The 15,771-nt window shown below is 42.4% G+C and overlaps 1 protein-coding gene across 2 annotated transcripts in view; it reads right to left on the bottom strand.

Moving 5' to 3' along the window:
- Positions 1-6,388: 6,388 nt before the first annotated feature.
- ATF7IP2 (activating transcription factor 7 interacting protein 2) overlaps positions 6,389-15,771 on the bottom strand; it is a gene marked incomplete at its 3' end in the record, with an annotated part of 74,498 nt that continues 65,115 nt past the window's right edge. For both annotated transcript variants that reach the window (XM_082857534.1, XM_082857535.1), the window contains 2 exons: positions 7,404-7,489; positions 6,389-6,802 (listed from right to left, as the gene is read on the bottom strand). In XM_082857534.1, the coding sequence (XP_082713660.1) occupies positions 6,389-6,802; positions 7,404-7,489 (500 nt within the window). The remainder of the gene's footprint in view (positions 6,803-7,403; positions 7,490-15,771) is intronic.

Genomic DNA, 15,771 nt, shown 5'->3' on the forward strand with positions numbered 1-15,771 from the left:
GAATTGGCTGTTTGCTATCATTACAGAACCAGCTGTGCTGCATCTGTATCCTTCACAGGCACTCTGGACATCCATCCCACAGATGACTCGGATCTTTAGGAACCCCCCAAAACTCAATACTCTCTTTAATGTGAATAGTTAAAACTCTGTATGGCAAAAATCAAATATGATCTGCCTTTTGTATTATCTTGGCCCAAATTCCATCCGAACCTGTCCAACTGCATTTACTATATTCCCCTACAGCCAAAATCCAGGGAAACATAATTGGGTTAGAAATCGTTTTAAATAAATCTTGAGTGTCGAAAGATTTTCTTCATACATCAGACGTCATTTCCCTCTATCAAAGTAAGGAAAAGAAACTTCAGGTGTCTTTGCCCCTGTGGTCAGTCATAGCATCTACAGATATGTTTTCTGATACCATCTTCATTGATCCAACTTACTGCAATCTTTAAGGTGTTTTATTTCACTGGCATTGACAAACAGCTGTCCATCTTGTTACTGAACTGAACTCGGGTTCACTTGCCAGACGCACAGAAAAGCCAATCTGCGGACACCAGGTTGTGGTGCATTGCACAGTGCCAAGCAAGAACAGGCAGCTTATGCTCAAAAGACCCGAGCTCTTCGATGGGTTTTAGTGAAGGATTTTTAAAGGCAACGTTAGGGGTGAGGGTTGCAGGGTACATGATCAGCTCATGGATGTTCTTCTGATTGGTCGGTGGTGAGGTAACAGGGAGGTGTTTGGGCAATCTTAACCATCAGTCTTCTGACTCCAACCAATCTGGGGTCTACGTGCTTGTGGTCAGCAATTTCTATCCAGTGAGGCCCTGGTTTCTGTAAAACAACTCAAGGATATGTGTCCGATTGTTATCTATATCCCTTGAGGAGGAACTGGGGTCCTGTGACTCTGTTTTACGGCTGACCTATTGTTTAAGCTATCATTAATTTTCTTGCTGGACTGCTTTTCCTTTGTTTCTGCATTCCCTCACTTCTCTAATTAGTAACTGCTTGAGTCTGCTCTTTGGATCCTGGGGAAGGCCGAGGAGACTGAAGCCTTTCTCCTACAAACAAGAAACAGGGGACACAGAGGGATCTGCCACCAGGAAGGCCCTGCAGGGTCCTGCTCGCTTTCAATCTCACAAAACCCTGGCCCTAGTTTTAAAATGATAAGAAATTTTCCTTTCAAAGAAATTTGAGAAAAACATCCTGGTATATGGATGATTAATTCATTGTCTATGTATAAGAGTTGTTGCTTGTTGACCAGTGATGGTCTGAGTTTTAACTAATGTTTGTTCTTTTCCACCATCTAAATAGCTAATCTGTTAAGCTCTCCCACCACCCATCGTAATTCCTGTGGTCTCTGTCGTCTCACACTTTGCTTGTGTATTTGGAGGATTAGATCCCAGTGGGTGCGACTCTTTAACCCAACACAGTTCTACCACCCACAGTTCACATTGTAGAGGAAGAAAACTTCCTCTTCCCTTCTAGGGGCTATGAATGGAGCCTGTGAATTAAACTGACAAAAGACAGATTAATAGGAGAAAGGGAATACAAATTTTAATATTTTTACATGCACAGAGGTTTCAGAGAAAACACGTGAAACCCCAAAGAAGTGGTTAGACCTGGAGGGCTTTAACAAAGGGCGATTAAATTATGGGGAAGTGACAAAGGAAAGGGATTTGGGGCTCCTAGAGGTGGTAAATTGTGGGAAGGTGACTAGGAAATATATAGCAGATAAAGGTTTGCTTAATAGGGTTTGTTATGCAGATTCATCTCAGGTCTTCCAGGTACTGAAGAGGGAAACCCCTTTACAGAGGGAAATTTATGTCACCTTTACAAGTGGAAATTTATGCCTTGATTTTAGGCAGAAAGGGGGAGCCAAGTGAACTCTTCCTGTGTCTTCGGTTTTCTCAAATGCGTTCAGCTCAACATAATCCTTATTCCAAAGTGGCATATTTTGTGGTGGCACGTTTTGATCCCTTTCAACACAGATAAAAAAAATCAAGTAGCCACATCCTCCCCCTGAGAAAATCTCAGGAGGCTGAAAGGTAGGAACTGACTGAGTTAGATTTGTCTGCACTGTAGGACTCCTGATTTTTAAAATTCAATGATTTAACTCTATCCTCTGGATTTGTGGTAATAGGTAATGTAAGTCTATCTCTGAGCATTTGCCACTTCAGCTGTGTCAAAGGAAAATAAGATGGAGTGAGTATTGCTAAGAGAGCTCTCCGGAAAGGAGCCAGGAGGCTGTCGAGGAAGTGGGATTCACGCACGTCTCATTCCGGGTGGAATCTGACCTTTGACCACTTAGTATCTTAACACGGGCATCCAGAACATCTGCACAATGTTCCAGAAGTTCAAGATACCTATTAGACCCTTACCCTAAATAACTCGCTTCAGCCTATCCCTTAAAGACAAATATTTCCTTTTTGCATCAGTCATAATTCTCGCCAGACCATAACCTTGTGGCTTTTGCCTTTATAAGCCTGATTCCCTCTTCCCCAGAATACTCTTTTGGTTTTACCTGAATCTGTGACTCCCGAATTGCAATTCTTAGGACCCCAAATAAGGCTCTTTGTTTTCTGAAGCCTTGATACTGATTATTCTTCAACAGCTGCCATCTACCAGTTAAAGATAAAGCCACCATCTGATGTCACGATGTCGGGCACATCTCACTGACAGAAGACATTGTGAAATGATTGACAGAGGCTTTGCATCTTCCATGTTGGGGGCATAAAACCACACCCCCGGCCAACATGAGTGTCTAGGAACACACAGGAGGCCCCACCTCCGCAGCATATGGGGTAAGGGCCAGGTGTCCACGTTTTGAACAAATCGTGGTCCCAGGGAAGAGTGCTTGTGTTAGTTTCCCTAGGGCTGTTGTAACAAATTACCACAAACTTGGTGGCTCAGAACAACAGACGTGTATTTTCTCATAGCTCTACAGACGTCTGAAATCCAGGTGTTGGCTGGGCTGTGCTCCCTCCAGAGGCTCTTCCAGCTTCTGGTGGCTCCGGTGTTCCTTGGCTTGTGGCTGCATCACTCCAATCTCTGCCTCTATCTCCATATTGGAAACGTGTTCACATTATGATTTTTAGAAGAATTTTCTTCCATCTCCATGGCCACCTCTGAGTGACATGCCATCTCCTGCTGACCCTTTGGCCCAGTAAATTAGCAGTTACCTCGGAAACAAGGTATTTCTAATTTACCCATCCCCAGCAAAGGTTTTACGTTTTTGCTTTCTACCATTTACTAATAAAGGACTTGCTTTGTCCTAGGTATTCTATGTTACATCGTTAACTCCTTACAATGACCCTGAATCAGGGCTCTTGAGCTCAGGCAGCAGAACCAGTTAAACAAGGAAAGAGAGGGAGAAAGAGGCAGAAGGAAGGAGTCAGCACTGCCTTCATTCTACACATTGAGAAAAAGGAGGCTCAGAGATGCTGACCTCACGGTAAGTGTTAGAACTGGCTTTCAGACTCAGGGTCTGTCTGTGAATTCCTTATCCCACGAGAACAACGTAGGAGACATTCAGTGTCCAGGACAGGTGGACAAGCTACTGCCCTGATACTCAATTCCCGGGGTGAGGATGCGCCTCCTCTGTCTGGGGGCCCTGTGGTCTTGGTGAGGAAGCCATCAAAACTATAGAACTTGGAACTGATTACAGGGGCTAGGCTTGGCCCAGTGTGGGAGAGCTGGTGGAGAAGCCTATGCAAAGTGTTCCCTCTGGGTCTAGTGTTGAGTCTGGAGTCGCCAGAGGTCAGCCAGGTGGCCGTCAGGAAGGAAGGAAGGAAGGAAGCGGACAAGTACGAACTGGAAGCACGTCTGTGTGTGACTACCTCCAGCCTCGAAGCCACAGGAAACACAGCCTATAGGAAAGGCACAGAGCAGCACGCAGAGGTGCCCTTCACTTGGCCAGGCACTTGGCAGGAGCTGTGGGTCTATGAGCCAGCAGAGCATAGAAGCCTCCACGCTCTGATGCCCCGTGTCTATCTTCAGAACATAAAACACAGAACTGATGTTTTGCTTCTGCTCCAAACTGCATGCAGTGTCTCGTGACCAACGCTAAACTTGAACCAGCCAGGGAAGGACATCCTTGGAAAGGTAGTTCCAGCTTAGCGACATGGACATCATCCAAAGCCACTACACCTACCCTGAGTGTCAAGAGTAGCGGAGTATACCTCTCACTGACCAAAAATGCCAGAGGTTTACTTTTTTGTTCGCCTTGCAGCTTTGACACATGCCCTAGGATAAGCCAATCTGATATGTGTCTGGGCTTTGATTCTGGAACCACAAGGCAGCAAGGACAGTGGGAAAGGCTTTCTGTTCCGCCCATTGTCCCCACGAGGCCGCAAAGCCTGTGTATACAGCCGGAACCCAGGACCAGGGCGCCGCATGTGAATGGGCTGGGTCTCTGTGACTTGGGCAAGCCAACTAAGCTCCCTGGACCTGTTTCCACTCTTTAAAATGGGCAGAAAATATCTTAACATATCATTATGGGGTATAAATTGCATAAACTGTCTCAGGTTTGAAACCTCATGGGAATTGGTTGCAAAGTATCTTTTTTTCCCCTTTCCTGTTTTCCAAGCCAGAGTCTCTCAGCTCCCTGCTGATTCCAGGAACCGCCCCACAGCCTTTTCTCAATATATTCAATTTTAGCTCATCAATCAGGAGTTTGGTTCTGTTGCTTCAAGGAGGCATAAAGGTTTCCCACCAAAAGCGCATGAAACGTTTCCTGGGTGGAGGTGGGGTGTTTACCTTGTACTATGTAACTGTACAGTCCTGGGTCTTGTTCTCAGGCCGGTTCTCTTCTGGTGTCCCTGATAGGTAACAGTTGAGGATCTTGCTCCTGCCCCTCCAAAAGGCAAGAAACAGTAATGCTTTCTGGGCCACCAGCTGTAAGATGCTTGCTTGCTATCAGCGTTCCTCCTCATTCTACTATTGTGAAGAGCTCTTTTGCTTAAGACTTGTATACCTATCAACATTCCAGAAGGTCTGCTGGTTGGGATGCAGTTTCGCTCTGCTGATGCACACCAAAGTCTTGGCTTTGGGCTTCGCTTAGTGAGTGAATGGCTAGTTGATGCCAACCCAAGGGTGCAGTTGTCCTCAAGTGAAGCCCTTGTCCTGTGCTGCAGGACACCCTCCACTGCTCCGAGCCTGAAATAGGACCTCACAGAGGGCAGCTCATCTCTTCAAATTCAGGTCAGAATTTGGCTCTTTCAGTCATAATGTTTTAAAAGGTAGACACAGGAGACTGAAAAATAACATCTTTATTTATGACTGAAGATGTGACAGCATTCACAAAATGCCAAGGAAAGCCATTCCTGTTCAATTTTTTAAATCTCAGAGCCTCTGAGGCCTGAACTTTCACTATATACCAGAAAAGAATGCCTCTCTTGAACAGACTTTCACACTAACTGCTATTTTTCTGTTTTCTCAGTGTCCTAGTATTACTCATCCACGGTTTGTCCCATTAGGGACTGACTTACACTTACCCAGTCTGCTCACCCGTCAAGTTTCTTGGGCTACTTGTAGGAGCCACAGCTCACATCAGTGTTCCCTCAGACAGAGGTAAGCAGGACATCTATGGGAGCCCCTTAGTGTTATGTTGTAAGTAATGACGGTAGCCAGGAAATAAGCAAAGGGTCTCATTAGGGAATCAGCAAATTAAAGCCTTAAATCTAAGGCAGGCAACTCCATTTTCCTCCACTGAAATAGCAGGTTGGGTAATTTTTTATTTTACAAGAGATACTGTATTTTTTGTGTACACAGCATACGTTTAAGTAGTTTTATTACATATGTAAGTATACAAACCGATTTCGGGAAAACCTAGACTATTTCCCTAAATGATTGATATGGCCTAAAACAAAAGGGGGGAGTAGGGAGGGGCACAAATTAATAGCCCTTAGAATTTGAACAGAACGGGAAGACATATTTTCATAAAATCTTGGTGTAGATGCACCCCAAGGATGATCTGGCCTCAGTAAAGAGCTGAATTTTCCTGTACCTATACTGACCACAAGCAGGTCACCAAAAGCTGATATTCAAGAGAGGAAATAGTGGTTGCTTGCATCCTAGGGCTTCTGATAGAAGCAGCAGCTCCATAGTTACCGAATGTATTGTAACTAACACAGCTTAGCAACATGGGTCCATGATGGTGTATGTCTTAGAACATATCCATTGGAAGTATTTATTGAATGCAAATCAGAAATTCATGAAACTAGAGGCCACTTACAACATAGGGAAGAGGACTGTCCCTGTATAAAGGGTTCACAATCTGAACTGGCCCTTTAAGACATTGAATAGGGTTAGAGAACCATTGTAAACAAACAACTGATGTATGAAAAAAAAATGTAGTACAATATATAATTATCAAATACTTTTCTTACTTTTAGGTAAGATTTTCAGAAAACCCAGGAATAGATTTTATATCACAAAATGGTCCATATCGCCCAAAAATGTCTTTTGACTGGACAGTAAAATAATATTTGTTGGAAGTTAAAAAATGAGATAAAGTACAGGCCATTGGGAGTGGTAAAGCTTTAATTTCTCCAACTTTCTTCCAGCTCATCTTATTATTAGGGATGTCATGGCACAGGAAGATGTGGTAGCTTTCCACGGGGGCACACTTGGGATTGATTTTGGTTATGTTCCAAGTCAGGGCAATGCCCTTGGGTCTCAGCACCCGTTTTACTTTGAGCTCAGGCTTCTGGGGAGGAAGTGTGTCTCGGATTTTGTCTACCAGTTCGGGTAGTAGTGGTGGTAGTTCTGGGAGAGGTGGCAGGTGCTCAAAGGATTCAAGAACCTAAAACACATTTATAAAAAGTTTAGCAAGCTGAATTGGTGGGTTCTGATTTTTTTTAAGTGGTCAACTGCAGTTCTACAATATATATTTCCCATTCCTCAATCCATTTATCAAAATCATAAGAACAAAAGGATGCTTCAAGGATACGTGAGGCTGGATCCAGTTTCTTTCAAGCATAAGCTTCTTTAAGAGTTAAGATCTCTACACTCTGGAATATCACTAATCCAGAATGGGTTAGGGCCCAGACATTCTGGAGAAATATTCCATCTCATTTCCAAACCTGTGTTCCCAAACATGAAAAGTGTGACTGTAGGAGAACACCCATTTCCATCCACCTTCATCAACAATGGTTATTATTCTTAAAAATCTTTTCCAATTTGTTGGACTAAAAAATGTAGTTGTTCTAATTCTGTAGCTTCTGGAAAATTCAATTAAATTATTTTAATTGAGTAAATAAGTAGACTCACAATAGCACATTTGAAAAAGCATATTAAAGTGCTTTCTAAGATGAAATGTAACCCAAATGTTTCTTTATGAGTAAAATGGATACTTCCACTCAATTTGGAATGAATATCCCTTACAGAACATTTCATATCAGTACCTGGGCTGCATTTTGTGCCTCTGGGGTTGTCTCTTTTGAGATTGAAATAGCTTTCGTAGGTGACTCAAGCATGGATACTGGACTTTCTGTGAACAACAGAAGGTTTAAAAGTAAAATGTATCTACAATAATCAGTCCCATAGCCTTTAAAGCAAACAGTAGTTTACATCTTGGGTAGTAATTAAATGTGAACTAAAATTATAAAACTGTGAAATAAGAAGATAACTTTTGATATGCAAAGGTATCAAATATAGATAATTTTTCTTTAATGTGACAAAAATTCCTCAAGGTAAACACTAATGTCATGATGCAACTGGGAACTAGGAAAAATTACCCATGGTAGAGGGATTCCTGCTTAGCAGTCTTAGAGGCAGATTTTGCTCTGTTAGGTCAACAAGGATGTTTGCAAACACAGAACTGTTTACAATCCTATAAGAATGTGTGATACAAACAAGGCCTAGGAATTCAAACTAAAACTCATGCAGGCTGGGGTTGGAGGTATCCCATGGTAGCCTAGAGGGAATTAGACATCAATTGTGGACTGCTGAAAGGGAGGGGGCGGGAGGAGAGACAGAAGAGAGAATGGAAGAAAGAGAGATGGTTAGAAGAAGAAAAGGAGGAAAATAGAGAAAATGTGGGTGTGAGGGAGAGAAAGAAGGTTTAGTAGGCACAAGAATGGTTTGAGGACAACTGGGGAAAGTATCATGGGGATAGTAAGAAAAGTGCCTCCATGTTGGAAAGTAATAGGACCAGACAGCTAAAAATTTCAGAAGTTTGAACATATCTAATAAGCAGCAAAAATCATTTTTAATCCACTGTGTGTGCAGTGATGTAACTGTTTAACATACTTTAAGAATCTCCCCCAATAAAATTTTTTACTTGTATTTTTCTTTTAACTGACAAGGATAATTGAGATTCTGCACTGTTTCAAAGATAGTTTATTAATCGCTTTATTTACTGGTGTTAAAATACGTTTTTGTAAAGGTAATGATTTTACGCTTTTAATTGTAAGAGAATCGATGCATGAGAGATTGGTTCAAAATGGCAGAGTAAAAGGATGTGTGCTCACTCCCTCTTGCGAGAGCAGCAGAACCACAACTAACTGCTGAACACTCATTGACAGGAAGACACTGGAACTCACCAAAAAAGATACCCCCACATCCAAAGACAAAGGAGAAGCCGCAATGAGGCGGTAGGAGGGGCGCAATCACAATAAAATCAAATCTCATAACCGCTAGGTGGTGACTCACAAACTGGAGAACAATTATACCACAGGAGACCATCCACTGGAGTGAAGGGTCTGAGCCCCATGTCCAGCTTCCCAACCTGGGGGTCTGGCAATGGGGGGAGGAATTCCTAGAGAATCACACTTTGAAGGCTAGTGGGATTTGATTGCAGAATTCGACAGGACTGGGGGAAACAGAGACTCCCCTCTTGGAGGGCACACACAAAGTAGTGTGCACATCAGGACCCAGAGGAAGGAGCAGTGACCCCACAGGAGACTGAACCAGACCTACCTGCTAGTGTTGGAGGGTCTCCTGCAGAGGCGGGGGGTGGCTGTGGCTCACCGTGGGGACAAGGACACTGGCAGCAGAAGTTCTGGGAAATACTCCTTGGCATGAGCCCTCCCAGAGTCCACCATTAGCCCCACCAAAGAGCCGGGTAGGCTCCAGTGCTGGGTCGCCTCAGGCCAAACAACCAACAGTGAGGGAACCCAGCCCCACCTATCAGCAGACAAGCAGATTAAAGTTTTACTGAGCTCTGCCCAACAGAGCAACACTCAGCTCTACCCACCACCAGTCCCTTCCATCAGGAAGCTTGCACAAGCCTCTTAGATAGCCTCAACCACCAGAGGGCAGACAGCAGAAGCAAGAAGAATTACAATTCTGCAGCCTGTGGAACGAAAACCATATTCACAGAAAGACAGACAAAACGAAAAGGCAGAGGACTATGTACCAGATGAAGAAACAAGATAAAACCCCAGAAAAAGAACTAAATGAAGTGGAAATAGGCAACCATCCAGAAAAAGAATTCAGAATAATGATAATGAAGATGATCCAGGACCTCGGAAAAAGAATGGAGGCAAAGATCGAGAAGATGCAAGAAATGTTTAATAAAGACCTAGAAGAATTAAAGAACAAACAAACAGAGATGAACAATACAATAACTGAAATGAAAAATGAACTAGAAACAATCAATGGCAGAAAAACTGAGGCAGAACAGATAAGTAACCTGGGAGACGAATGGTGGCATTCACCGCCATGGAACAAAATAAAGAAAAGAAAATGAAAAGAAATGAAGACAGCTTAAGAGACCTCTGGGACAACATTAAATGCACCAACATTCTCATTATAGGGGTCCCAGAAGGAGAAGATAGAAAGGACCCGAGAAACTGTTTGAAGAGATTACAGTCAAAAACTTCCCTAACATAGGAAAGTAAATAGCCAGCCAAGTCCAGGAAGCACAGAGTCCCAGGCAGGATAGACCCAAGGAGAAACATGCTGAGACACACAGTAATCAAACTGACAAAAACTAAAGACAAAGAAAACTTACTGAAAGCAACAAGGGAAAAATGACAAGTAACATACAAGGGAACTCCCATAAGGATAACAGCTGATTTCTCAGCAGAAACTCTACAAGCCAGAAGGGAGTGGCATGATATATTTAAAGCGATGAAAGGGAAGAACCTACAACCAAGATTACTCTACCCGGCAAGGATCTCTTTAGGTTTGATGGAGAAATCAAAAGCTTTACAGACAAGCAAAAGCTAAGAGAATTCAGCACCACCAAACCAGCTCTACAACAAATGCTAAAGGAACTTCTCTAAGTGGGAAACACAAAAGAAGAAAATGACCTACAGAAACAAACCCATAACAAGAAAATGATAATAGGAACATACATATCAATAATTACCTTAAACGTGAATGGATTAAATGCTCCAACCAAAAGACACAGGCTCACTGAATGGATACAAAAACAAGACCCATATATATGCTGTCTACAAGAGACTCACTTCAGACCCAGGGACACATACAGACTGAAAGTGAGGGGATAGAAAAAGATATTCCATGTAAATGGAAATCAAAAGAAAGCTGGAGTAGCAATACTCATATCAGATAAAACAGAATTTAAAATAAAGAATGTTACAAGAGACAAGGAAGGACACTACATAACAATCAAGGGATCAATCCAGGAAGAAGATATAACAATTTTAAATATATATGCACCCAACATAGGAGCACCTCAATACATAAGGCAACTGTTAACACCTATAAAAGAGGAAATCGACAGTTACACAATAATAGTGGGGGACTTCAACACCTCACTTACACCAATGGACAAATAATCGAGACAGAAAATTAATAAGGAAACACAAGCTTTAAATGACACATTAGACCAGATAGATTTAATATATATTTATAGGACATTCCATCCAAAAACAGCAGATTACACTTTCTTCTCAAGTGCACACGGAACATTCTCTAGGATAGATCACATCTTGGGTCACAAATCAAGGCTCGGTAAATTTAAGAAAATTGAAATCATATCAAACATCTTTTCTAACCACAATGCTTGGAGATTAGAAATAAATTACAGGGAAAAAATGTAAAAAAACACAAACACATGGAGGAAAAACAATACATTACTAAATAACCAAGAGATCACTGAAGAAATCAAAGAGGAAATCAAAAAATACCCAGAGACAAATGACAATGAAAACATGACGATCCAAAACCTATAGGATGCAGCAAAAGCAGTTCTAAGAGGGAAGTTGATAGCTATACAATCCTTCCTCAAGAAACAAGAAAAATTTCAAACAATCTAACCTTACACCTAAAGGATCTACAGAAAGAAGAACAAACAAAACACAAAATTAGTAGAAGGAAAGAAATCATAAAGATCAGAGCAGAAATAAATGAAATAGAAACAAAGAAAACAATAGCAAAGATCAATAAAACTAAAAGCTGGTTCTTTGAAAAGATAAATAAAATTGATAAACCTTTAGCCAGACTCAACAAGAAAAAGAGGGAGAGGACTCAAATCAATAAAATTAGAGAGGCTTCCGGGAAGATGGCGGAAGAGTAAGACGCGGAGATCACCTTCTTCCCACAGATACACCAGAAATACATCTACACGTGGAATAACTCCTACAGAACACCTACTGACGCTGGCAGAAGACCTCAGACCTCCCAAGAGGCAAGAAACCCCCCAGGTACCTGGGTAGGGAAAAAGATAAAGAATAAACAGAGACCAAAGGAGAGGGACCGGACCTGCACCAGTGGGAGGGAGCTGTGAAGGAGGAAAGGTTTCCACACACTAGGAAGCCCCTTCGCGGGCGAAGACTGCAGGTGGCGGAGGGGGAAAGCTTCAGAGCCGCGGAGGAGAGCACAGCAACAGGGGTGCGGGGGACAAAGCGGAGAGATTTCCACACAGAGGATCAGGGCCGACCGGCACTCACCAGCCAGAGAGGCTTGTCTGCTCACCTGCTGGGGCGGGCGGGGTTGGGAGCTGAGGCTCGGGCTTCGGTCAGAGCCCAGGGAGAGGACTGGGGTTCGCGGTGTGAACACAGCCTGCAGGGGGTTAGTGCACCACGGCTAGCTGGGAGGGAATCTGGGAAAAGTCTGGACCTGCCGAAGAGGCAAGAGACTTTTTCTTCCCTCTTTGTTTCCTGGTACACGAGGAGAGGGGATTAAGAGTGCTGCTTAAAGGAGCTCCAGAGATGGGCGCGAGCCGCGGCTAAAAGCACGGACCCCAGAGACGGGCATGAGACGCTAAGGCTGCTGCTGCCGCCACCAAGAAGCCTGTGTGCGAGCACAGGTCACTATCCCCACCTCCCCTGCGGGGAGCCTGTGCAGCCTGCCACTGCCAGGGTGCCGGGATCCAGGGACAACTCCCCCGGGAGAATGCACGGCTCACCTCAGGCTGGTGCAACGTCACGCCGGTCTCTGCTGCCGCAGGTTCCCCCCACACTCCATGGACCACCCTCCCCCTGGCCTGAGTGAACCAGAGCCCCTGAATCAGCTGCTCCTTTAACCCCGTCCTGTCTGAGCGAAGAACAGACGCACTCCGGCGACCTACATGCAGAGGCGGGGTCAAATCCAAAGCTGAGCCCCTGGGAGCTGTGCGAACAAAGAAGAGAAAGGGAAATCTCAGCAGCCTCAGGAGCAGCGGATTAAAGCTCCACAATCAACTTGATGTACCCTGCATCTGTGGAATACATGAATAGACAACGAGTCATCCCAAATTGAGGAGGTGGACTTTGAGAGCAAGATTTATGATTTTTTCCCCTTTTCCTCTTTTTGTGAGTGTGTATGTGTATGCTTCTGTGTGAGATTTTGTCTGTATAGCTTTGCTTCCACCATTTGTCCTAGGGTTCTATCCATCCATCTTTTTTTTAAAAATTTTTTTCTCTTAATTATTTTTTATTTTAATAATTTTATTATATTTTATCTTACTTTATGTTACTTTATCTTCTTTCTTTTTTTCCTTCCTTCCTTCCTTCCTCCCTCCCTCCCTCCTTTCTTTCTACTTCTACTACTTCTTTCTTTCTACTTTTTCTCCCTTTTATTCTGAGCCGTGTGGATGAAAGGCTCTTGGTGCTGCAGCCAGGAGTCAGTGCTGTGCCTCTGAGGTGGGAGAGCCAACTTCAGGACACTGGTCCACAAGAGACCTCCCAGCTCCACATACTATCAAACGGCAAAAATCTCCCAGAGATCATCTCAACACCAGCACCCAGCTTCACTCAATGACCAGCAAGCTACAGTGCTGGATGCTGGACATCCTATGCCAAACAACTAGCAAGACAGGAACACAACCCCACCCATTAGCAGAGAGGCTGCCTAAAATCATAATAAGTCCACAGACACCCCAAAACACACCACCAGACATGGACCTGCCCAACAGAAAGACAAGATCCAGCCTCATCCACCAGAACACAGGCACTAGTCCCCTCCACCAGGAAGCCGACATAACCCACTGAACCAATCTTAGCCACTGGGGACAGACACCAAAAACAACAGGAACTATGAACCTACAGCCTGCAAAAAGGAGACCCCAAACACAGTAAGATAAGCAAAATGAGAAGACAGAAAAACACATAGAAGATGAAGGAGCAAGATAAAAACCCACCAGACCTAACAAATGAAGAGGAAATAGGCAGTCTACCAGAAAAAGAATTCAGAATAAAGATAGTAAAGATGATCCCCAATCTTGGAAATAGAATGGACAAAATGCAAGAAACATTTAAAAAGGACCTAGAAGAACTAAAGATGAAACAAGCAACAATGAACAACACATTAAATGAAATTAAAAACACTCTAGATGGGATCAATAGCAGATAACTGAGGCAGAAGAACGGATAAGTGACCTGGAAGATAAAAACAGTGGAAATAACTACTGCAGAGCAGAATAAAGAAAAAAGAATGAAAAGAACTGAGGACAGTCTCAGAGACCTCTGGGACAACATTAAACACACCAACATTCGAATTATAGGGGTTCCAGAAGAAGAAGAGAAAAAGAAAGGGACTGAGAAAATATTTGAAGAGATTATTGAATCTCTTGATTGAAAACTTCCCTAATATGGGAAAGGAAATAGTTAATCAAGTCCGGGAAGCACAGAGAGTCCCATACAGGATAAACCCAAGGAGAAATACGCCAAGACACATATTTATCAAACTGTCAAAAATTAAATACAAAGAAAACATATTAAAAGCAGCCAGGGAAAAACAACAAATAACACACAAGGGAATCCCCATAAGGTTAACAGCTGATCTTTCAGCAGAAACTCTGCAAGCCAGAAGGGACTGGCAGGACATATTTAAAGTGATGAAGGAGTAAATCCTGCAACCAAGATTACTCTACCCAGCAAGGATCTCATTCAGATTTGATGGAGAAATTAAAACCTTTACAGACAAGGAAAAGCTGAGAGAGTTCAACACCACCAAACCAGCTCTACAACAACTGCTAAAGGAACTTCTCTAGGCAAGAAACATGAGAGAAGGAAAAGACCTACAATAACGAACCCAAAACAATTAAGAAAATGGGAATAGGAACATACATATCGATAATTACCTTAAATGTAAATGGACTAAATGCTCCCACCAAAAGACACAGGTTGGCTGAATGGATATAAAAACAAGACCCATATATTTGCTGTCTACAAGAGACCCACTTCAGACCTAGAGACACATACAGACTGAAAGTAAGGGGATGGAAAAAGATATTTCATGCAAATGGAAACCAAAAGAAAGCTGGAGTAGCAATTCTCATATCACACAAAATAGACCTTAAAATAAAGACTATTAGAAGAGACAAAGAAGGACACTACATAATGATCAAGGGATCAATCCAAGAACAAGATATAACAATTGTAAATATTTATGCACCCAACATAGGAGCACCTCAATACATAAGGCAAATACTAACAGCCATAAAAGGGGAAATCGACAGTAACACATTCACAGTAGGGGATTTTAACACCCCACTTTCACCAATGGACAGATCATCCAAAATGAAAATAAATAAGGAAACACAAGCTTTAAATGATACATTAAAAAGATGGACTTACTTGATAATTATAGGACATTCCATCCAAAAACAACAGAATACACATTTTTCTCAAGTGCTCATGGAACATTCTCCAGGATAGATCATATCTTGGGTCACAAGTCAAGCCTTGGTAAATTTAAGAAAATTGAAAGTGTTTCAAGTATCTTTTCCCACCACAATGCTATGAGACTAGATATCAATTACAGGAAAAGATCTGTAAAAAATACAAACACATGGAGGCTAAACAATACACTACTTAATAACGAAGTGATCACTGAAGAAATCAAAGAGGAAATAAAAAATTACCTAGAAACAAATGACAATGGAGACACAACGACCCAAAATCTATGGGATGCAGCAAAAGCAGTTCTAAGAGGGAAGATTATAGCAATACAATCCTACCTTAAGAAACAGGAAACATCTCGAATAAACAACCTAACCTTGCACCTAAAGCAATTAGAGAAAGAAGAACAAAAAAAACCCAAAGTTAGTAGAAGGAAAGAAATCATTAAAATCAGATCAGAAATAAATGAAAAAGAATGAAGGAAACGATAGCAAAGATCAATAAAAATAAAAGCTGGTTCTTTGAGAAGATAAACAAAATTGATAAACCATTAGCCAGACTCATCAAGAAAAAAGGGAGAAGACTCAAATCAATAGAATTAGAAATGAAAAAGGAGAAGTAACAACTGACACTGCAGAAATAAAAAAGATCGTGAAAGATTACTACAAGCAACTCTATGCCAATAAAATGGACAACCTGGAAGAAATGGAAAAATTCTTAGAAATGCACAACCTGCCAAGACTGAATCAGGAAGAAA

Source organism: Leucopleurus acutus, assembly GCF_964270905.1.
Source record: "Leucopleurus acutus genome assembly, chromosome: 16".
NCBI lineage: Eukaryota > Metazoa > Chordata > Mammalia > Artiodactyla > Delphinidae > Leucopleurus > Leucopleurus acutus.